The 25,916-nt window shown below is 35.8% G+C and overlaps 1 protein-coding gene across 1 annotated transcript in view; it reads left to right on the forward strand.

Moving 5' to 3' along the window:
• Nucleotides 1-25,916, forward strand: part of LRP1B (LDL receptor related protein 1B) — a 2,064,747-nt gene that overhangs the window by 1,140,724 nt on the left and 898,107 nt on the right. Inside the window, 4 exon segments of the mRNA XM_070476260.1 lie at nucleotides 403-625; nucleotides 7,259-7,430; nucleotides 11,893-12,036; nucleotides 17,160-17,396. Coding sequence (XP_070332361.1) covers nucleotides 403-625; nucleotides 7,259-7,430; nucleotides 11,893-12,036; nucleotides 17,160-17,396 — 776 coding nt within the window.

The following is a 25,916-nucleotide window of genomic DNA, read 5'->3' on the forward strand; positions in this document are numbered from 1 at the left end:
GCAGGTTGAAGATAAAGCCTGATAGCTCACATGCCCTGGCCTGGTTACTTGGCTCACTTTTGAAGCTTATTCCAAATGGGCTATACAGATCTCCTGTGGTATATGTGTACCAGCTCTATGAAGCTTAAAGAAACATTTCCCCTAATACAAAAATAAACCCTGCCATAATCATTCGTTTTGGGGAAATTTTACAGTTGTTAGTTAACCTACTCCCTTATGCCCTGCAATATTCATTAGCAGATTTCCTTGTTTATGAGTGATATTATATAGAAATGGTTATGGGAAGCTAACAGATGTAACCACTGAAATAAATTAGGAGGAAAAGTTCTGTGTTTTACAGATGGTTCTATTGAATATGCTGCCACCACCCTTCCACTTTAACATTTAGTTTTCTTTCAACAGAAAACTTTTCTTTACCGACTATGGGAATGTGGCCAAAGTGGAGCGATGTGACATGGATGGGATGAACAGAACAAGGATAATTGATTCCAAGACAGAGCAGCCAGCTGCTCTGGCACTAGACCTAGTCAACAAATGGGTTTACTGGGTAGATCTTTACTTGGACTCTGTGGAAGTAGTGGACTATCAAGGAAAAAACAGACATACTATCATCCAAGGCAGACAAGTAAGTACAGTTTGGTTGGAAAATGCAGCTAAGGTAATAAAATGAATGATCTCATACTAGGAAGAAGACTGAAAATTGCAGTGTTGAAAATTTCTTATGAAGTCAAGCTGCAGTGGGTCATAAAAATTGTGATGTGTTTGCTATATAGGAGAATGTTCCTTTCATAGTGTAATCCATAATACATGATGGCAGAGGACTTGCTCTCCCTCCTTCCCTCAATTTAAAAAAAAAATGAAAAAACAGTACACAAAACAAAAACCAGCAGAAATAAATCAAAAACAGCAAATGCAACCAGAAATTCTACACTAGTAAGAAAGAAAAGTATTAGAGTAGGACAGATGTTATGACCTACTTACTAAAAACTATTTTAAGCATTTCATTTGTAAAAGCCTGAACTATCATTTGTCCTATGTGGCACTGAAGATATATAATATATATATATATATATATATAATATTATTTTATTTATTTATTTAATATTTAATTTTTTAATTTTTTTAATTTTTTATTTTATTTTATTTTTATTTATTTATTTAATATTTATATTATTTTATAATAATAAAATTATTTTTTTATTTTTATTTTATACAAATGCTGGCTCAAAGAAGTGTTATTATTATTTTAATATGTTGGATTATATTTTGCCATCTCAAGTGTTTAAGTATTTACTTCCCAAAATAAGAATTTTGTGAAAGGCACCAAGGTCAAAATTTTTCTCATCTGTGTTTTTTTTCCCTTGCTAAATTACAAGTTTTTGTAAATAGCATTCAGTTAACAATTGAAGAAGTTCTCTAAGTGGAGATGTCTTATTCACTAGAATGCTTTTGAAATTCAATTTTTTCTCACTGATCTTACTAATTTCATGTGAAATCTCATTCTATAGAACTGCAGTAAGTGGCTTTCTTTGCTTTCTTCTATAACACAAGGTACAAATACTATGTAATTTTCATGTAAAGTTACTTTTCCTTTATAATCAGCATTTAACAATGAAATATTTTCACTTCCTTGGCAGATAAACAAATGCACTAATCTGATCTGGGTGTCTAAAAAATAGTGTCCAATATTTGAAGTGAGCCCACTTATTTTTCTCTCACCTTCGACTACCCTCAAAATCTTGATTTCTTTGGCCATCTTTAGTTATGACCTTGGAGAAGGAAATGGCAACCCACTCCAGTATTCTTGCCTAGAAAATCCCATGGACAGAGGAGCCTGGTGTCCATGGGGTCACAAAGAGTTGGACACAACTGAGTGACTTCAGTTTAGAGCACCTAGTCTCTGAAATGATTATGATGTACCTTCTTTGGTGTATATGTAACTGAAATTTCACACCTTCAAACAGGATGAGGAATTCAAATGATCTTCCCCATGGCTACTTTTAAAAGTTTTTTTCTTTTTTTAATGTCTGAAATTTTTAATTATCCCCTTTTCCTCCATTTCTATTGCCTGTGTTTTTTCTGGTTCCCTAAACATATGTTTAGTCTGCTACTAAGTATTCCAACATAGATAAAATTTTGTAAGAATTTTCCCTGTAATCAGAATGGCCTGTATACCACACCAAGTTCCTCCCACCTCTGTTGGGGATAGTACACAGAATAACGCTGTAGGTACTTGATTGTAAATAAATCCTTCTGAAGGCAAGAAGGGAGGCACAGAGTAAAATTTGATCTTTATCATATGAACATGTTTTCTACCCTCATCAATTGCCACCTCTATAGTCATGTTTTCTCTCCTGGACTGTGGATTGGCAGCTAAGTAGACAGTAATGTGGATATGCCATGGCCTCATGCTTCCAGATGGCTGGTCCCACACTTAGAGTAAAGCATGCATAAAATAAATGGAAATTAATGGAAGACTTTAGCTTGCTTATAATGTTTATAGGAAAAAAGTATTGCCCAAAATAAAACTTGGAATACACACACACACACACACACACACACACACACACACACACACATATTTATGTAGTGAATATGATGTCAGTTATGCAGAAAAATATTATTGATAAATACACACATTCCTTCCTTTATGACACTTGGTTTAGTAGCTAAGTCGTTTCCAACTCTTGCGACCCCATGGACTATAGCCCGCCAGGCTCTTCTCTGTCCATGGGATTCTCCAGGCAAGAATACTGGAGTGGGTTGCCATTTCCTTCTCCAGGGGATCTTCCCGACCCAGGGATCATATCTGGGTTGACTGCATTGCAGGTAGATGATTTACCAACTGAGCTATGAGGGAAGCCCTCATATGACACTTACTGGGGACTAATACTAACATAAAAAGTGATTACTGAAGTTTTAACGTAGAATGATTCTCCCCCTTAATTCGTTTTCTTTCATTTGTTGCCTAGACATGAAGAATTGAAATATGTCCAAAAGCAATATGAAAAATAGTCTTCTTTTAGTCAACATCTTACATGAGAGGATCAGAAATTATAATGAAGAGTCATGTAAGCTAGGAAGATAGCAAATTAGATGAACTGGCAAGATTTCCTAAGTACAAATGTTTGTGATTTTGTTCTGTAATTTTTTTTCAATAACAAATCATGGATAACTTCTCAAATTCTCTTAACTAAAAATCTATACTAAAAAGTGGACTAAAAGTGCAATATAATGCCAAAGAATAGTGACAAATGCTTCTTTTTCATCAAAATCTCTACAGCAAATCATTTGACAGGTCTACCATACCCTGGTCCAGAACCATTTTAAATTAAGTATAATACAAGGAATGCCCAAAGGCCTTGCACCTAGCATGTGCCCTGTTGTATGAGAAAATCAGTATACTCATTCTTCCTTTGCTTTACTGGAAGCTTTCCATCAGTTCAAGAAGTCTATTCTTACCCATAATCCCTAAGAAATCTGCCAAGTAGAAAGTTATGCTATTAACTGTGAAGTGTTGTGAGAACAGTAAACACTGTTACTCTCATATCACAGAGTTTCATGTTCATTATAAATAGGATTTAGAAAGAATGCAATTTCTGAGTAGAGATTGCTGACATATAATTATTCCAAATATGTGATTTCATTGCTTATTAATTTCCTTGCTGGGAATAGTAATGTAACCTGTACTTTATTTTCTTTCAATGGCATTTTCAAAGGTGCTTTCTAATCAGTCCTTTCATAGGCAAAAAAGGATTTTATAGATTCTGTATATCCATGATTATATAAATAAGTGGCCCATAAAAATATCTCAAATTCTATGTAACAGTGCCATAAGCATATTATTGAATATGCTTGACAGTTTGATTCTCACTAGCCTTTGAAAAGTCCATGGGATTTTCCAGGCAAGAGTACTTTGAAAAGTAGCTACTGAATATATTTTCTTCATGAAACATGGGGTTCTTAAGGCAAGAATACTGAAGTGGTTTGCCATTCCCTTCTCCAGGGGACCACATTCTGTCAGAACTCTCCACCATGACCCAACATCTTGGGTGGCCCTACACAGCATGGCTCATAGTTTCACTGAGTTAAAGAAGGCTGTGGTCCATGTGATCAGCTTGGTTAGTTTTCTGTGATTGTGGTTTTTCATTCTGTCTGCCCTCTGATGGATAAGTATAAGAGGCTTATGGAAGCTTTCTGATGGGAGAAACTGACTGAGGGGGAAACTGGGTCTTGTTCTGATGGGTGGGGCCATGCTCAGTAAATCTTTAATCCAATTTTTGTTGATGGGCTGAAGAAGCTGAAGTTAATGGTTCTGTAAGACCTACAAGACCTTCTAAAACTAATACCCCCAAAAGATGTACTTTTCATTATAGAGAACTGGAATGCAAAAGTAGGAAGTCAAGGAACACCTCGAGTAACAGGCAAATTTGGCCTTGGAGTATGGAATGAAGTAGCAGAAGGGTTAATAAGAGTTTTGAAAAGAGAATACCCTGGTCATAGCAAACAACCTCTTCAACAACACAAGAGAAGATGATACACATGGACATCACCAGATACTCAATACCAAAATCAGGTTGATTGTATTCCTTGAAGCCAAAGATGGAGAAGCTCTATACAGTCAGAAAAAATCAGACCGGGAGCTGACTGTGGCTCAGATCATGAACTCCTCATTGCCAGACTTAAACTGAAGAAAGTAGAGAGGAAAAAAACAAACAAAAAAAAAAAACAAAAAAACCTAGACCATTCAGGTATGACCTAAATAAAATCCTTTACAGTTATACAGTGTAAGTGGCAAATAGATTCAAGGGATTAGATCTGATAGGCAGAGTGCCTGAAGAACTGTGGACAGAGGTTCATGACATTGTACAGGAGACACTGATCAATACCACCCCCAAGAAAAAGGAATGCAAAAAGGCAAAATGGTTGTCAGAGGAGGTCTTACATACAACTGTGAAAAGAAGAGAAGTGGAAGGCAAAGAAGAAGAGGAAAGATAAACCCATTTGAATGCAAGTTCTAAAGAATTGGGGCTTCCCTGGTGGCTCAGTGGTTAAAGCATCTGCCTACAATGTGGGAGACCTGGGTTTGATTCCTGGGTCGGGAAGATCCCATGGATAAGGAAATGGCAACCCACTCCAGTATTCTTGCCTGGAGAATCCCATGGATGGAGGAGCCTGGTGGGCTACAGTTCACGGGGTCGCAAAGAGTCGAACAGGACTAAGAGACTTCACTTTCACTTTCTAAAGAATAGCAAGGAGAGATAAGAAAGCCTTCCTAAGAGGTCAATGCAAAGAAATAAAACAATAGAATGGGAAAGACTAGAGATCTCTTCAAGAAAATTAAAGATACCAAGGAAACATTTCATGCAAAGATGGGCACAATAAAGGACAGAAATGTCATGGACCTAACAGAAGCAGAAGATATTAAGAAGAGGTGGCAAGAATACACAGAAGAGCTATACAAAAGAGAGCTTCATGACCCAGATAATTATGATGGTATGATCATTCACCTAGAGCCAGACATCCTAGAATATGAAGTCAAGTGGGCCTTAGGAAGTATCACTATGAACAAAGCTGGTAGAGGTGATGGAATTCCAGATGAGCTATTTCAAACCCTAAAAGATGAAAGTGCTTCATTCAATATGCCAGCAAATTTGTAAAACTCAGCAGTGGCCACAGGACTGGAAAAGGTGTTTTCATTCCAATCCCAAAGAAAGGCAATGCCAAAGAATGCTCAAACTACTGCACAATGGCACTCATCTCACATGCTAGCAAAGTAATGCTCAAAACCCTCCAAGCCAGGCTTCCACAGAATGTGAACCATAAACTTCCAGATGTTCAAGCTGGTTTTAGAAAAGGCAGAGGAACCAGAGATCAAATTTCCAACATCTGTTGGATCATCAAAAAAGCAAGAGAGTTCTAGAAAAACATCAATTTCTGCTTTTTTGAGTATGCCAGAGCCTTTGATCATGTGGATTACAACAGACTGTGGAAAATTCTTCAAGAGTTGGGAATACCAGACCACCTGACCTGCCTCCTGAGAAATCTGTATGCAGGTCAGGAAGCAACAGTTAGAACTGGACATGGAACAACAGACTGGTTCCAAATCGGGAAAGGAGTACATCAAGGCTGTATGTTGTCACCCTGCTTATCTAACTTATATGCAGAGTGCATCATGAGAAATGCCAGACTGGATGAATCACAAGCTGGAATCAAGATTGTCGGGAGAAATGTCAATAACCTCAGTATGCAGATAACACAATGCTTATGGCAGAAAGTGAAGAAGAACTAAAGAGCCTCTTGATGAAAGTAAAAGAGGAGAGTAAAAAGTTGGTTTGAAACTCAACATTCAGAAAACTAAGATCATGACATCTGATCCCATCACTTCCTGGCAAATAGATGGGGAAACAATGGAAACAGTGAGAGACTATTTTTAGGGCTCCAAACTCACTGCAGATGTAGACTACAGCCATGAAATTAAAAAATGCTTACTCCTTGGAAGAAAAGTTATGGTCAACCTCGACAGCATATTAAAAAGCAGAGACGTTACTTTGCCAAAAATGTCTATCTAGTCAAAGCTGTGGTTTTTTCAGTAGCCACGTATCGATGTGAGAGTTGGATTCTAAAGAAAGCTCACTTCCAAAGAATTGATGCTTTTGAACTATGGTGCTGGAAAAGACCCTCAACAGCCCCTTGGACTGCAAGGAGATCCAACCAGTCCATCCTAAAGGAGATCAGTCCTGAGTATTCATTGGAAGGACTGATGTTGAAGCTAAAACTCCAATATTTTGCCACCTGATGCAAAGAACTGACTCATTTGAAGAGACCCTGATGCTTGGTAAGATTGAAGGCAGGAGGAGAAGGGGATGGCAGAGGATGAGATGGTTAGATGGCATCACCAGCTCAATGGACATGAGTTTGAGCAAGCTCCGGGAGTTGGTGATGGACAGAGAAGCCTGGTGTGCTGCGGTCCATGGGATCGCAAAGGACTGAGCAACAGAACTCAACTGAATGAATCATGAATACAGTTCTCTCCCATACATTTGAAACTGTTTTAACTACTACTGCGTAATGTATATTTTTGTAGAAAAAATTTATATTAGTGAAATGTTGAATTCTTTGAGAGAAAATAAATGATAATATGCTCATGACTCTCCTACTATGGGGGTTTTCCACAGTAGTAAAAGCAATTTTTTTTTCTTTCAAATTGAAAGCAACATAATCAAAAAATCATAGTTATATTTGCACATTTTTATAGGTCAAACATCTGTATGGTATAACTGTGTTTGAAGACTACTTATATGCAACTGATTCTGATAACTTCAACATCATACGGATAAACCGATTTAATGGTAGTGATATTCATTCATTAATTAAAATGGAAAATGCTAGAGGAATCCGAATCTATCAAAAAAGGACTCAACCAACAGGTAAGATTCCAAGATTTCTTCATAGCCTTCATAATGGTGAATTGAATGGGGATATGACTCTTGTGCCTTTGTGTGGTGTCAAAGTGGGTGAGCCATAAATTCTCTGTTTTGATAGCAAAAATGTACATGTCTGCATGATAAAATAGAATAGAGCTCCCTTCCAAAGTCTAAATGACAAATTGTTCAGTTCCTAGTGGATCATTTCTATAGCCATAGAATTGAAATGATGGCTAAATTTAAATTCAAGAAGGAACTTTCACTCTTGATGTATGTACACAGAAAACTCAGATGCTGAGATGCTAGAGGTTTTTTGGGGTTTTTTTTTGTATATCATTCTAGGAGACAAACTTCAAATCAGGTGACTTTCTTGCAGTATCTGTCTAGTTTTTATTGCAGTCACTTGTGGGTCTCTTGACTGAACTTCCCAAACATTCCTTAACACATGTTAATTAAAAATAATTTTTACCAAGAAGGCTGCAACATTGCTAAGTATCCCTCAAAAATTATTTTGCATTGTAGGTTAATGATGCTTGTTCATCAATAAAATGTAGGTTCAATTATGTAGAGAATAATGTAACATACAAAACTACCACCCAAATTTTCATTATTTTTTTGTGCTTCAAGTTAAAACTAATTTAGAATTATTTATCTATTAACACAAATTAAGTTTAGGTGAAGTATTGTTACATGTATGTTTACAGGAAATTCAGACTTGGGATTCTGTAGATAACCTTTTTAGAGGTTTAAATTTGGTCTTATTAATTTACCAATTACTTTTTGATCATTTATTAATAGTATGTTCCAGGAACTATTCTATGTACATTGAGAATACAGCTGAGTAAAACAGACTAAAACATTATCTCCTTTATAAGATTTGCACTGTTGTAAAAAAAAAAAAAAATACACAATGTTTTTCTTTTAAAGTAAGTAAATTATTAGGAGATAATAAGTGCTATGGAGAGAGATAAAGTAGATGAGTGTCATGAATAGGATTAGTTTACAATTTTATATTTGATGGTCAGAGGAAATTTCACTGAAAGATAAAATTACATGAAGACTTGAAGTAATTAAAGGAGAGAGACAGGTAGAAAGATCAGTCAGCTCAGGTTTGTCCAACTCTTTGTGACCCCATAAGTTGCAGCACTCCAGGCTTCCCTGCCCATCACCAACTCCTGGAGCTTGCTTAAATTCACGTCCATCAAGTTGGTGATGCCATCCAACCATCTTATCCTCTGTGGGCCCCTTCTCCTCCTCCTGTCTATCTTTCCCAGTTCGGGTCTTTTCTAGAGAGTCAGTTCTTCACATCAAGTAACCAAAGCATTGGAGCTTCAGTGAGGAAGAGCATGCTTCAATTGTTCAGTGAGCAGTAAGGAGACCTACATGTCTGGAGCAGAGCAAACATGAGGAAGAGAAGCAGGCAATTAAGTTGGAGAAATGAAGGAGAACAATAACCAGTAGGGCCCTGCAGACAATTATAAAAAAGTTTGCTTATACTTTGCATGACATGGATAGTCCTTAGGAAGCCTTAGGTAGAGGAGTCTCATAACCTGACTTACTTTTTAAAGAAATCAGTAGGGTTACTTTGTTGACAGTAGGCTATGGGGAACAAAGATGGAAGGTTAGAGATGATGGTGGATTGGACCAAGATGGTAGCAGTGAAGGTGGTGAAAAGTAGACTGAGGATATATTTGAATATATAACCAACAGGATTTCCTGATGAATTTGATATGAGTTGTACACTTAAAAAAGAGACAAAAGTGATGACAATGTGTTGGGCTGTGTAATTGGAATAACCAAGTTGTTTTTGAGATTTAGGAAAACTAAGTTTGGAGTAAATTGGGTGCAAATAAGAAATATATATATTTTTACATATTATTTTGAATGCCTATCATAAATTCAGGAGGAGATATCAAGAAGCTATTTGAATATACAAGACTGGATTTCAGGGGAAAGTCCTAGCTAGACATAGCAATTGAGCCTCATTGGCATATAGATGACAATTATTTTTCCTTTTAAAGAAAGGAAAATGGATGTGATCACCAAGGAAATAACTATAGATTGACCATTGGATTTAACAGTGTGAAGCTCATAGGGATCTGACAAGAGCAATTTTGTGGTGAGGAGAAGGTCTGGTTAAAATGAATCTGAGAAAGGAAAGAAGTAAATTGTAGAAAGTGAGCATGGATAACTTTGAAAAGTATTGATATTAGATGAAGCAGGGAAATGGGAAGCTGATTGAAGGATTGCTTGGAGAATTAAGATTAAAAGTAGGATTTTCCCTCCAAGATGCAGAAGCAATGGCACATTTATATGCTGATGGGAATGATCCAAGGGAGAGAGCAAAAGTAGTGAAGAAAGTGAGAAAGTGCAGACTTGCTAATTAGCTGAAAAAAGATGTGCTTTACTGTAGAAATGGGGTGAGACTGGAAAATAAAAGCAGTGCTTTTGGGCAAAACAGATAGTTAAACTATACTCCAGCTATCTTTTCATTTAAAGACTGTGGAACATAAGCATAGCATAGTTTTCAAAAGCACGTAAGTTTTAATATTAAAAGAAAATTATCATATTATTCATCACAATTCCAAGTGGTGATTAAAAAGAAATGTACTTACAATCATATAAAAATCTTACTGATTTTATTCCTTTTCTCTTCGACCTATGTTTCTTTTTCTCATCTTCTCCACCTAGTGCTTTTCCTATTTTGTTTTGTTTTTCTCTAATTTCTACACTCATGAAACATCCTACTATTCCATAATACCTACATGAAAACTCAACCTCCTCCTTTAGCAGTTACAATGCACACACACACACACACAATTCATGTGTGAAAGGGTTCTCCAAATGACAATGAACACAAAATTGAAAAAAAATAAAAATAAATTCAGCACTTCTCAATAAAGGTGATCACGGAATCACATTTATTCTAGTTTAGTGTGCTTATATGTTTAGTCATTCAGTCATGCCCAACTCTTTGTGATCCCACGGACTAGAGCCCACCAGGCTCCTCTGTCCATGGGATTTTGCAGGCAAGAATACTGAAATCAGTTTCCACAACAAACTATGGACATTTTTTAAAGAGATGGGAATATTAGACCACCTGACCTGCCTCCTGAGAAATCTGTATGCAGGTCAAGAAGTAACAGAACTGTAAGGAGTACATCAAGGCTGTATATTGGCACCCTACTTATTTAACTTCTATGTAAAGTACATCATACGAAATACAGGACTGGATGAAGCACAAGCTGAAATCAAGATTGCTGGGAGAAATTTTAATAACCTCAGATACACAGATGACACCACCCTTACAGCAGAAAGTGAAGAGGAACTGAAGAGCCTCTTGAAAGTGAAAGAGGAGAGTGAAAAAGTTGGCTTAAAACTCAACATTCAAAAGACCAAGATCATGGCATCTGGTCCCATCACTTAATGGCAAACAGATGGGGAGACAATAGAAACAGTAAGAGACTATTTTTTTGTGTTCCAAAATCATGGCAGATGGTTACAGCAGCTGTGAAATTAAAAGACACTTGCTCGTTCAAAGAAAAGCTATGACAAATATAGACAGCATATTAAAAAGCAGAGACATTACTTTGCTGATAAGGGTCCATCTAGTCAAAGCTATGGTTTTTCCAGTAGTCATGTATGGATGTGAGAGTTGGACCATAAAGAAAGCTGAGCACTGAAGAATTGATTCTTTTGCACTGTTTTGTTGAAGACACTTGAGAGTCTCTTGGACTGCAAGGAGATCAAACCAGTCTATCCTAAAGGATATCAGTCCTGAATATTCATTGGAAGGACTGATGCTGATGCTGAAACTCCAATACTTTGGCCACCTGATGCAAAGAACTGACTCATTTGAAAAGACCCTGATACTGGGAAAGATTGAAGGCAGGAGGAGAAGGGGATCACAGAGGATGAGATGGTTGAATGGAATCACTGACTCAATGAACATGAGTTTAAGCAAGCTCCAGGAGTTGGTGATGGACAGCGAAGCCTGGTGTGCTATAGTACATGGGCTTGCAAAGAGTCAGACACAACTTAGTGACTGAATTGAACTGATATTAATTGTAGATTATTTCAGAAGAAATCCTTTTCTGCTTTAACTACCAACCTGGGATATTTTTGCAGTATTTTTTTGTATTTGTCACAGAAGTGTATTTTTTTTTTTTAAGTATGATAAACATGTACCAAAAAATCATGTTAATTTTATTTGGTTTGCATGTTCACAGGTTAGATTAATATAAAAGCATTTTACCTCTTATAATTTTTTTTAGGAGTATTTGGGCAAATCCCTACCTTCCATGGGGTTTAAATGCTTTTTCAATTGATTATGATATGATATAGTTGGGTGGATAGATTTTTTCTAGAATTCCCTCTTCTGTGCTGTCAAAGTTTCAACATACTGATGCATGTAATTATCTCTCCTTTGGAGAATTTCAAGCATGCTGTTTTTCATTTGTTGTAGTCAGAAGCCATGCGTGTGAAGTGGATCCATATGGAATGCCAGGGGGATGTTCACACATCTGTCTGCTCAGCAGCAGTTACAAAACACGGACCTGTCGCTGCAGGACTGGCTTCAACTTGGGAAGTGATGGCAGATCATGCAAAAGTATGTTATTGAAAGTCAAACATTTGCCAGCAGCTAATGCTTCAGAGTAGGATTCTTAGTATTAATTAGGAGCATCAATGTCAGTTAAAATGTGAGCTATCATCAGGTCAAATTTGCTGTGAAATGTATACTAGCCATTTTTCTCAAAATCAATATTTAGGTTTATCTTTTCTTTTGTATGTGCATGGTAATGAGAATGAAAAACTAACTGGACTGTAAAGTCACCAAATTTATGGATCTTTGGGAAACATACTTCAGGAAAGATTTTTAGGAAATCCTTTCCTTAATTACCTAAAAAATGTTTGTGCTCTAATGAGCCTTAATCATTGGTTGGCCAGACTTTCTCTTTTCTGAACCAAGATGCTGCTTCTAATAATAGATGTATTGTATAGTCCAACAGAAATCCACATAAAGTAATACGTCACCTTACCAGCATTGGGGGGTGAAATTTATTTTATTATTTCATTTTCCATATAACAAGAGCTATACTAATTAAGTATCAATCTTTTTAATAATTCTGTTGAAAAGCTTTCTAGTAGCTCGACCTTTGTTTTATTTCTGATATATTCCAAAAATTTCACTGTTCTTAATTTTTCATAATCACATATAGTATTAATGTTCCTCAAAGAGATGGTATCCATGTCGAGACTACCAGTCTGTTTCACAAATAGCATAATTTTTAAGGTTATGATGTCTGCTTTTTACAGTGTTTATTTAATTGTTCTTAACATTTGCTAAGTTTAAATTTTGCACAAGTATAATTAAGGTCTTCATAATCAGATATAGTATTAATGTCCCTCATAGAAATGCTATCCATATTGAGACTAACAGTCTTTAAATGTTTTCCAAAAACCATCATTTTTTATATTTATCTCTCTTTTTTCATGACCTTTTTTTCCTGCCTGGGCTCTCTTTCTGTGGTTACTGTCCTGCCATCTCTTTTACTTTCTTGCCATAGGCTTGCTAAATATGGTGAGATGAGACCTCTAAATTTATTATAATTTAAAATCTAAGTGGTTAGAATTCATAGCATAAGTACTTTTAATTTAAGAACCCAAAAGTCTTAACTGTGATAAAATATATGCATTTTTGTACTGTTTTAAAATTTCTAACTTTGTAGCAAATGCTAGGAATGTAGAGACACCAACTCTGATGTTCAAGTCCTCTAAATAATTGAGGGCATTGTGTCAGAAGCCTCAAGATAGGAGATGTGTGTGTGTGTGTGTGTGTGTGTGTGTGTGTGTGTGTGTGTGTGTCTATATGTAACCAGCCTTTAAGCTGCTCTGGTTACCACTTGGAAAGTGATGGTATGTCATAGAAAAATATATTCATGCACATTTATGCATATATAAATATATGTACATGTGTAGGTATGCATATATATGTTTGTTATGCTGGCAAACCAAACAAAAATACCCTCTTCCTTGCCTCTTGATACACACAAAGAAAAAGACTGATGTGGAAAAATTGTTTCTCCACCACCAGGTGTATCTACATCAGCAGAAGTGGCAAAAGGTGGCTTCATTTCCACATTCCAAACTCAAGCTAGTACATCCTGAGTACTGACTCAACTTTATACGCAAACATGCTTGGAGGAAAAATTTAAGAGCAGAGTTGTATAAGCTTCAGTTTTCTCTAACACAGTGATCAATCAAAGTACCCGCATGCGTGTTAAGTCGCTTCAGTCATGTTTGACTCTTTGTAACTCTGGGCTGTAGCCCTCCCAGCTCCTGTGTTCATGGGATTTTCCAGGCAAGAATACTGGAGTGGGTTGCCATTTCCTCCTTCAAGGGATCTTCTCAACTCAGGGATCCAACTGCATCCTTTTTGTCTCTTGAATTGGCAGGCACATTCTTTATCACTAGTGCACCTGGGAAGCCCTCAATCAAGGTAAATTAAATTAACATTTAAATTAACAGAAATAATAATATCTATTTTTAGCAGAAAGGATCAAACACAAATAGATAGGTACTTAAAAAATCATTGAGGTGCCTGAAGCAGCAGCTTCTAGACTGACTCTTAGGAATTTCCTATTATAGCCACCACAAGATTAGCCTGGCTTAAGCTGAAACACCTACCACCATCAGAGGCTAGGGCATCAGGTGGCCACAAATGGCAATGATAACTTGAAAAACACCATTTTAGCTGAGTTCTGCTGATTAAGAAGTTTGCACCATAACTATTAGCTTTAGAAATTAAGTATACTGGCAAACTAAGCAAAGCACAAAAGATGGCTTCTTCCTTGCCACTTGATATACAAAAGAGAAGATTAATGTGGAAAAATTCAGTTTCTCCATTAGATGAATACCAGCAGAAGCAGCCAAAGATGGTCTCATTTTCAATAAAAATTTGAGCCATGGCTACATCAGTGTCTGTGGAGTGTAATTTTTAGTTTTCAATTGTCTATAATAGAAGAAAATACATTAGAAGAAAGTTAAGGTACCCAATGATTAAAAAAAGAAACTGAATAAAACAATGGGAAAACAGTTACCATTCTTGTTTAAAATATGCAAGCACATGTACACACACACATATTAAACTGATGAGGTCTACCGATTACTAATTAAAGCATCAATTACAAATAAATATATGTTAGCAGAAATAAATGTTAGCAAAAATAAGTATTGAGAAACCAGTGTTCTTATGTATTACTAATAGAGCTAGAAAATCTATATATAATATAATATAGTATATATTATAAATTGGCATCACAATTGGAAAGACATTTAATAATACATACAAAAGACCCAAAACTGACAACATCCTTTAGCATCTACTTTTGACTAAAGGAATCCATTGTAAATGCATGTATGATAACCATGCAGAAACCATCTAAATATCCCACAATAGGTAAGGAGCTGACTATATTATATTGCCTCTCTCGCAATATACTGCCATTGATACTGCCTCTCTAACATGATACTGCCACTGGAAAGAAAGTTTTGAAGATCTTTTAATGACAGGAAAAAGTATTGTTAAATTTTTTTAAGTGCTAAAATGCATACTTAAGATCCCATTTAAAAAATAAAGTATGCATATAGTGTTGGTAGGAAATGCACAGGAATGTTAATTTTCAAATGAATTTACTTTTTAATAGTGTACGATGGTGTTGTTTAAAAAAATAAAAAGTAGATAAACACTGAGGGGTTGTAAGAGTAATGAGGAAGAAGAGGGCTGTTAATATTGTTCAACCAGTAATTCCAGTTCTGGAAGTGTATACTAAGGGATCATCTAAGAAAATTTATAAAATACCAGGTTGAAAAAATGCATATCTAAGTGTTATTATAATAGGAAGATAAAACCAACTGAGGAATGATTTGACAAATTATCATATATTAGACTGACTATACTTAAGGAATGTTAAGACTTAAAATAATGGATCAACATAGAATATCATTTTAATGCTAAGATTTAGTAATAAAAACAGAATGCAAAAGTATCCTCTTCTTACTAGTGTGCATTAGAAAAATAGCTAGATAAATTAAAAATAGTCACAGAGGCATATATCTGTAAAAATGAATGAATAAGAACTATAACAAGCAGAGATGAATATCAAGTATATAATAAAAATAAAATCAACTCATAGCACACATGCAGTTCAAACATGCAAAAGTCAAACAATCTACTGTTGAGAAATACAAACAATGTATATGCCAAAACTCCTAAAAATTACATGATAAACACAATAACCATATTATTTTATATAACCAGAGAAATTGGTTGTCTCTGGGATGGAAGGGAATAGATTTGGGACATATGCATGCATTTTAACATCGTGGAAATATTCTTAAGATCTGTGCTAGATACATGAGATTTGTTTTATTTTTATTCTTTAAATATTAAAAGTATATACACTATATATTTAATATGGGCTTCCCTGGTGGCTCAGATGGTAAAGAATCCACCTACAGTGTGGGAGACCTGGGTTCGATCCCTGGGTTGGGAAGATCCCCTGGAGAAGGGCATGGCAGCCCACTCCAATATTCTTGCCTGAATAATCCCCATGGGCAGAGGAGCCTGGTGGGCTACAGTCCATGGGGTCGCAAAGAGTCAGACATGACTGAGCAACTAAGCATACCATATTCATTAACACTAATTTTGAAAGAAATGAAGAGAGACAGTATACAAAATGATAATATAGTTTGCATTGAAGGTGTTGTGTTTATGAGAAATTACTTTGTTTTTCTTTTTTCTCCAAATTTTAGTAATGTAGTTACTTTACATTAATAGGACTCTCCTTTGTGATATATTTATCCAAATATAATATTCATATGTATCCTCAGTTTTAATGAAACTTTATATGTTTTCCTTTCCATATGAAATATTCCCTTCAAATTATATAACTAAATTAAGTATAATGTGCCCTAGCAATAGGAGAACCTTGCATGTAGTTTCATATAAATGTCAAAATGAGTTCATTCATTCTGTAGAAAAAACTTCCTTGATCCAAGACACAGATTTTTGTTTTCTTTAGTTTTTGATAAAGGCTGTGTTGTATGTCAGTTACTGGCAGACAGCATTAACCTCTAAAGTTTTAATTAAGATATGGAAAAAGAAGTGATGCTGTAACTGGCATTTGATTTCATTTCCTAAAGAAATAAATCACATGTTCATACAAACTAATATATTCAGTGCAAGTTATGTGATACTGTGTGATTATTTTTGCTTCCCTTGTCAGTCTGCAATGCAAATTCTGAGTAGGGGGCGTATTTTAAATATTCTGAAGTTTTCAACATTGTCAAACATAATGAATGCTACAGTTAGTATCTACAGATGTGTTAGATAGATTGTAATGAGTTGTAAAATTAAATGTGCTGGATGTTTCAATAAATGTCCATTTTACAGTTACAAGTTATCCAATTATTTATCATGTTTTTGCTACCTAGACAGTTACAGACAAAAGAATAATTAACTTAATATAACCTGCAATTTCTGTTTGAGTTAAAGTAATACAATTAGCTGGCCTTCTTGCATCAAGATACATTTGGCATATTTTAGGGTTTAATTTTTGGTATTGAATTTAAAAGCCACTAATTGTGCCAGTTAATTAAACAGTGGCATTATGCATTGTAAAGAAGATTAGGCAGCATCAGTTGTTTATGTTTGTAATCTTTCTTCTGCAGGACCAAAGAATGAGTTGTTCCTCTTTTATGGGAAAGGACGCCCAGGAATTGTTAGAGGAATGGACTTGAATACCAAAATAGCTGATGAATACATGATCCCCATAGAGAATCTGGTAAACCCACGTGCTTTAGATTTTCATGCAGAAACCAGTTATATCTACTTTGCTGACACCACCAGTTTCCTAATTGGTCGGCAGAAAATAGATGGCACAGAGCGAGAAACCATCCTGAAAGATGGTAAGTGACAATGTGTAACACAAATTTCAGACTGCCCACAGACAAAGCACATTAAAAGGATAAATCTAATGTCTCTCAAGCTAACTTTAAGAAGAACCCAAGTGACTCTTGATTTTAAAATATTTGTTAATTTCATTTTCTTTAGTAACAATATTTCTATGCTTTTTCCACATACCAGCTTATTAAAACTTTCATTGTAAAATAGAATTGCAATTGTTCTCTATGCTTTAAATATTATGGGAATTAAATTGAGCAAGATATCCACCTTCATGGGAAATGTAGATTTACACTTATGTTTTACAGTGCTATACAGAAAAACTTAAGATTTAACAGGACATTAGAGACTCTTTAATACTTGGTTCTTACTAGGATATTGATCATGTTTCTCAAAGTACAGTAAAAATGTTAATGTCAACATTGTCATCACAATTCTTGCATATTGTTTTTTATTTTGTAAGACATTGCATATTGAGTTCTTTAGAGTTACTCTTGAATCAAATGTCCAGTTATCTGCAGAGAAATTTTGTTTATATCTATTTTTATTAAAATACATATGTTATTACATATATAAGTATATATGCATATACTTTATTAAAATCAGTGTTTCATAAATTGCTTGGCTTAGAACAACCAATTAACAAAATTATATAACTTTTGTGTGAGTAGAAAACACCTGTAATAATCAGGCACACTATATCTTTGACAGCTGGTTACCTTTAGGCATGTTGCTAATGATTCTGGACCTCAGTTTCTTCACATATACAGTTTGCTTACTTCTCAAATATTTAAAAACTGCTTGATTTAAGGACATTAATCATATGCTTATTATATGAAGGACACTGCACTAGCTATCAGAGAAGATAAAACAAATGTTAAGAAATGGCTACTGTCTTTAAGGAGTTCATAATATACCTTTGGAGATAATATAAGCATCTCTAAAATATAAGGACTTTATAGCATTTAATTTAACAAATTCAGAGCTGGCCCAAAGAGATGAATGATTAATGGAAAATTTATTTGTAATAAGAATACACAGGAAGTAAGAAATATCTTTTTTTAAAGATTTTTTTTAAATGTATTTATTTTTTTATTTGGCTGAAGGGGTAAGAGGAAATAATGTTTAGCCAAGGAATAATGTTAATGAAAAGATATTTTGGAGAATCAGTCTGGTAGTTGAGTAGAGTGAATCAGATAGTGGAAGAAGAGAAAATGAAAGTAGAGAAATGGACTAATTATTTACAACATGAGTGGTAATGAATGGTAGTCTCTCCTGTCTTGTAGGGAAATTGGGGGCAGCCTAAGATGATGATTCATTCACTGCATGTTCACGTTAACCCAAACCTTTAATGATTAAAGGTATACCTTCTGCAAGTGACAGATGAAGTGCTAAAATGAAGAATATTCTTGTTTTTGTCTTTTTTATAGTTTACTGATTAAGGCAATATAAATTTACCATGACTTAAACACCCAAAGAGTGTCTAATTAGAGTTAAGATTTTTACTCTGAATTGAACGAGGCAGAGGCTGTCTGCCTACTTTTCTCTGAAATGCAATAACAGATAATAGGAACTTGACAATTTTACAAGGACAATGAACTTACATATTCGAAGTACATGCATTTGGATTGCTCTCATTTTGACCTAGACATTTTTAAGAGGGACTGAAATGTAATATAGAGGATTCTTGGTTTCTTTTCAAAAAGTGTCAGTTCCTATGCTGTGAATGAATGTTCCAGCTAAGACTTCTAACTTTGAAAACCATATCTTCTCTGTGACATTGGGGTTTTGTATATTCTACCATAGCAACAGAGGTCAACTCAAATAGCTGTGTGACTGCCAGGCATGTTCTGTAGAGTGTTGCTTTGGCAGCAGAAAGCTTATAAGAACATTTTGTTGATTGTCATACCTGAATATATATTTAGCATTTTGATAATCCTAGAGAAGGTACAGCTTAATATCATTCTTGTTAGTTTATATTATTTCTTATCATTAAGGAGAGTAATAATAGACATTATGCTACAAGACTAGCATGTCAGAACAGAATTAACATTTGGCAGATGACAACTTGTGATTCTTGGGATCAGAAAAGTTATGTATGTGTTCACTTATTTAATTAGATTGTCTACCAGCTAACCTGAAGACTGAGAACTAATGCTTGGTTTGACAAATGATTTTGTAAGCTTAATAGAAATGCGGAGTCTTAGACAAATTTGTACAGTTTGAAGTACTAAGCTTCATGATTTTGCTGATTTTGCATCAAACATAAATATCTTGGTCATATCCTCTACAAGCTCAGATTCTTTGTATATAAGAAAAAAAAAACACAGCACTTCAAGGAAAATATGTATCTTTATTCATTTTTTGGATTTTGTTTTTCTCTTAGTTTTATTGAAAACTACTTAAATATGCTATATCTTATAGTCTTTGTATAATATTGTGAATTAAAACAGTACATAGTTAAATAAGTAAGAAAGCAAAAATTATCCATTTGAGGTATTTGCATATATCTCAATAATTATGGAAAATATCTATGAAATGAAGACATATTAGTAATTAAAAAAAAAAAGACTTCTATAAGGACACAATATTTACCAGTCTTTATTTTGTTTTACTCTTCATTATTTTTGCCAAATTCTGGTAACATTTATACTGTTTATCTCTTTTAGTTAATTACTTATTTTATTTGTCTGGTCAATAAATATTCATTGACTGCCTTCTCTGAACCAGGTGCTGTTTTAGGTGATGGGAATGCTGCAGTAAATAGCTTGAAGCTTCATATTTAGTTGACATCCAGTGGTGAAAAATAGATATTAAATAAACACATAAATGAGCAAAATAATAATACATGCTCTAAAAAAATAAAAGAAGATATCAACAGGAAGCAAAAATAGATGAAATGGACAAATAATTGAGATTAGTCATTCTTTGGGCTTCCCTTGTGGCTCAGCTGGTAAAAAATCTGCCTGCAATGTGGGAGACCTGGGTTTGATCCCTGGATTGGGAAGATCCCCTGGAGAAAGGAATGGCTACCCACTCCAGTATTCTGGCCTGGAGAATTCCATGGACTGTATAGTCCATGGGGTTACAAAGAGTCAGACTGTGACCAAAAGAGTCAGTCCGTTATAGTCATTCTGTTACCGAATTAGGTCTTATGAACCCTCACTTGAACCGCAGCCCAGCCCAGCCCACTGCTTCAGTGGGGAGGGTTCTTCTCCCATTTGGATCTGCACAGTCAAAATGGACCTGAAGCTATAATGGTCTTTATCTTTCTGGCTTACTTCACTCTGTATAATGGGCTCCAGTTTCATCCATGAGACAAGTGCTCAGGGCTGGTGCACTGGGAAGACCCAGAGGGATCGGATAGAGAGGGAGGTGGGAGCGGGGATTGGGATGGGGAATACATGTAAATCCATGGCTGATTCATGTCAATGTATGACAAAAACCACTACAATATTATAAAGTAATTAGCCTCCAACTAATAAAAATAAATGAAGAAAAAAAAAGAAAGAAAAAAAATGGAACTGAAGCTGAGATTGAAGCAACACCATCATTATTAAATGACCAGAGAATAGAGAGATAGGACGTTAATCACAAATCAACTTCTTGCCCAAGAGGCTTTTTTTAACTAATTATTTTTAATTGGAGGATGATTGTTTTACAATATTGTGTTGGTTTTTGCTGTGTAACAACATGGACCAGGCGTAGGTATGTGTTTGCCCCCTCCCTCCGGCACCTCCCTCCCACCCCATTCCCCTCCTCTTAGGTAGTCCCAGAGTACCAGGTGTCAGTTCACCCAGGGGACAATTAAGGCAAGATTTTAAGGATAAGGCTAACAAGGGGGAAGCATATGTACTGGTTTTGTGGGAATAGGCAGGTTCTTCCTGTAACTAGAGTGTTACCTCTTTTCTATCCTTGAATGGTCCTCTGGTCTCTCTAGGCTGGAAGTGGCTCACATCATCATGGACAGACAGACAGGGGTCTTACAAATACAAGATGGTAATGAAATGCAGGGTGACATTTGTCTCATTTTTGAAGTTGAACCAATTTGCAACAGTTTTCTTATAGTGAGACTCGTGTTTCTGTGCTGTGAACAGCTAGAGGGTATGGTTAGTTGTGATTTTCTTCAAAGTTACCTGGAGAGAAGGCTTCCCAGGTGGTGCTAGTGGTAAAGAACCTGCCTGCTAATGCAGGAGATATAAGAGATATGGGTTGGTTCCGTAGGTTGGGAAGATCCCCTGGGAGATGGCATGGCAACACACTCCAGTAGTCTTTCCTGGAGAATCCCATGGACAGAGGAGCCTGGTGGGCTACAGTCCATGGGGTCACAAAGAGGCAGACATGACTGAAGGGGCTTAGAACACATGCATGCCCTGGGAGGGTTGGGCCTGGGTTATGATTCCCGGGCGATAGCCTTGGTAACAATTCTTGTAGATATAATAGTTACTTTCTCTAACAGAACAAGACAGATGTTCTTTATAAGACTGAATTAATGTTTATCTTCTTAGATGTCTTGTCCAAGATTCATTTTTCATGGCAGAATGAACTAGAATTTCCAGCAGAAAGAGAAAAATATGAAAATGATGACTTAGTATTCAATTTATAATTGCATGTACTCTATTAGTGCAGTACTTGTTTTTAAGCTATATAAATTAATTCTACTGGGATACATATATCCAAATAGAAGGCATGTTAAATGAATCTTTCACATTGTTTCATATCTTTAAAGTATTAAAAAAAAAAACACTCAAAACCTTTTTCCTGAGTTTGAAAGTTATTAATGCCTGCAGCTACAACAGAAAAACTGTAGTTTCAATAGGTCCCATAATTAAACTGTAGCCTTGAGGTCACCAAGTTTGTGTTAATTTGTAATAATAGCCACAGGAACTAATGCAAAGTCTATGCTCTTAGTACTTTGCTATTCTGACCTCAAATATTAATACTTCTTACGGTAGATTCTACTTGATTGAGATCTGGAGTGAGTAGACATCTCCACACCTCAGAGTCTTCTTTTAACTGAAGACAGGATCCATGAAGTTAGAGAGCAGTGAATAACTTTGGGCAGCGTGTAAGATAGGCTTTCTTTTTTGATAGGAGTAGAAATGTAGCCATGAGGAAGAGGAGACAGTCTTCCAATTGATGTGTTTAAATCTGTTGGCATACAATCAAAGTATCAAAGGGTGTATTTATGTGATTTTTTGTGATTGCTTGTCTAGCATCTGAAGTGTTAAACTGTATTCTTCACTCAGTCTCATCTCCAGTGTCTCCATACTGCCCTGGAGTGTTCTAGAATCCAACAGTTCCTCCAGATTTGTGTTGAAATATATGATATTATACCTGAGCCATAAGTTTTTAATTGATACTCCATCATTGTAATACTTACCTGCTACCACCACTGCCACCACACCCACACTCACAGACACACACAACCACCAACTTAAGACCCACTTCAGAACTCTAAAACTATTCCCAGGCCTCTGTTCTAACCAGAACTAGGGGAGCCACTCAAAACAGATTATAGGATGTGATCTGTCTTCAAATGACACCTACCTGAGAGTAAGAACATAATTTTTGTTTCTGGAGATCACCATTTGTTCTTGGATTCCAATGAACTTTACCATTATATAGATCTTTAAGAATTTCAAGTGTCTCATTAAGATTGAGTGTTATAATTAATGAAATAAACATGGTGAGATATCACCAATAAATTATGAAAGTTAGAAAGTTCCCTTGAACGTAACATAGTCATTATGCCTTGCAAAACATTTTAAAATTAAGAACAAGCCTTTATTCTCTGCTATTAGATTGCAGGTGAATATCAGTCTCATTTTCCTATCGTTAACTCCAACTTTTTCATAAAGAAGAGCTCTAAAGACTCTGGGAGATGTAGACTCTGACCAACCATTAAAGGAAATAATGAATACATTTGTCAGCCGTGAGACATTTCCTAATTAAAACTGTGAAGTAGAGATTTGCAAGCATTTGCAACTCTTGAGAATCTAATGGATATTGTTGTCCTGCTGATAGCAAGGTTATAGCCTGTTTGCACACACTGACTCTTGTTGATTATCAATAAGATGTTTTCCCAGAGTTTGCTGGAGATTTGAGTCCTGAAAACATTGGTTCAATTCATGTTTAGTTTGTATATTTCTCATAGTTATTGATGTTTCTCATGAAGTGTATGAGATATTTGAAAAAAAAAAAAACTTTAAGCCAATAAATGTCTTTTTTTTTTTCCTGAAAAGTTGGCATGATGTGAAATCTAGGTTCTAAAATATATTAATTCATAAAAAAATAGAATTGGCCATGTGGTTAATAGGTTACTGTAAACATTGAAAACATCTTTCCCTTTGTTTCTACCCAACACAGGAATATATACATATGCACAAGCATGGATAAAGAGCTTACCACACACACACACACACACACACACACACACACAAGATAACAATAGACTTAGAAGTTTCTGTGAAGTCCACTATGAAAAGATCAAACATGAAATACTTCATAATCTCCAAAGTACCAATGAAATATTATTACAAATATGATTGTTGCATTAAAATTATGATCAGTAGAACTTTTTGCACATGTTAAATGAATGTCAAGTTTCAGCATGCATTAAAAGAAATACATTCAACCTAGTTGCTTAATTATTCTTAGCATTAAATAATCTTTATTACTTCAGAAACCACTTGAGAATCCTCTGTTAACCTAGGACTGGCATTATAATCATTGACTATAATTGTACTTTTGCTTAGGTTAATACAAATTTCTGATGAAAAATAAAAACTTGATAAATTAGTCTTGGCAGACTTTACTATGAGTTCTCTAAAATGGATATGCTAGCTCAAATTGTGGTGGCAGTTAATACCACAATACCAGCTGAGCAAGTTCCCTTGAAACTAGTCTTTTTGAGAGGATTTTAAGGGAGTGATAATAGTCATTGTCTATATAACAAATAGGTCAAATAATGTGACTCTAACCTATCTAAAGTGTAATTTTATTTTTGCCTTTCATTGACTATTAAAATATATATAGTAGAGTGAATATTCCTACCCTATAGAAAAAACTTGGTCAAATCTCAGTCCTTTCTGCAACAGCCAGATCTCTCAGTCATGTTAAGTCAGAAGCACAGCCTCAGTTTGGTAATTAGCATGCTCACTCCACCATATACACATATATGAAAGGGAAAGTGTTAGTTGCTCAGTTCTATCTGACTCTTCAATCTCACTAACTGTAGCCCACCAGGCTCTTCTGTCCATGGAATTCTCTAGGCAAGAATACTGGAGTCGGTTGTGATTTCCTTCTCCAGGGGTTCCCAACCCAGGGATGGAATCTGGGTCTCCTGCATTGCAGACAGATTCTTTACCATCTGAAAATTCAGTGTATCATCAAATCTTCCCTGCTTCCCACTCATGTTGTTTTCTGGCCAGAGAAAAGGAAAGAAAGGTATGTTTGGTTCATTCTTTCTGTGCCATGCATTTCTTTTTCTTGCCATGCCTCCTAGCTTGCTAGTGAGTTTCCAATGCCCACTCACTTCTCAGCATTGATAGGAAGAGGTGAGAGAGTAAGATTGGTTAGGGATGACAAGAAGAGAGCAAAGGACCTGTCTGATCTAGTTATATTATTAATTGACCTCTCTCTGAACCAGTCACGTCTTTAAGAGTCACTGTTGGGGCATGTATATATGTATGTGTCTGTGCGTACACATGCAAGCTTTTGGAGGTGTTCTGCTGGATCTCTCTAATTACGTTTCCCTTGGCCAAGGTGCATGAAACTCTGTGCGTGTGACTCTGCGTCCCTGAACAACCAGGCCCTGTGCATCTTCTTGTTGTTTGAGTCCCTGTAACCACCCAGATTGCAAACATCCCTAAGGAAACACACTCCCCTGTGTGATCCACATATGGCCCCCCAGATGATTTGGAAGCTCTCTGCCTCAATCTGGGAGTTGAAACAGGGCAAATCAACCCCCACTAAGTATTCTGCCACCAGTCTACTTTAGCTTTGTCAGATGTAAGACTTACTCAGGTGTGAGTTTTGCACATTTGGAAAAAACCAAGAATTCAAAGATCTCTTAGATACCCAAGGCAAAGCCCCATCTCTAAGAGTTGAGGTAAAAAGCGCCCTTCCATTCTCTCTTTCCTAGCACCTTGGGGGATTAAAGGATAGGGACTAGAGAATAATAGAATGGCAGCATCTCTCTCCAAAGAAATCTCCTTAAGTTCTCCCTTTACATCAGGGGTCTCAAACCTCTGGGATCTAATACCTGATGATCTGAGGTGGGGCTGATGTAATAATCAGAATAAAATACACAATAAAAGTCATGTGCTCAATTCATCCCAAAACTGTCCCCACACCCCTGACCCATGGAAAAATTGTCTTCCATGAAACTAGTCCCTGGTGCCAAAAAGATTGGGGACTGTTGCATTACACCGGTTGGGGTGTTTAAGAGTTATGGGAACAATTGTGATCTAGTTGATTGTAAAATATGAGGACTTTCCCCCTCTTAGTCACTTTGATTTTTT

The sequence above is a fragment of the Odocoileus virginianus genome, chromosome 13 (assembly GCF_023699985.2).
Source record: "Odocoileus virginianus isolate 20LAN1187 ecotype Illinois chromosome 13, Ovbor_1.2, whole genome shotgun sequence".
Lineage (NCBI taxonomy): Eukaryota > Metazoa > Chordata > Mammalia > Artiodactyla > Cervidae > Odocoileus > Odocoileus virginianus.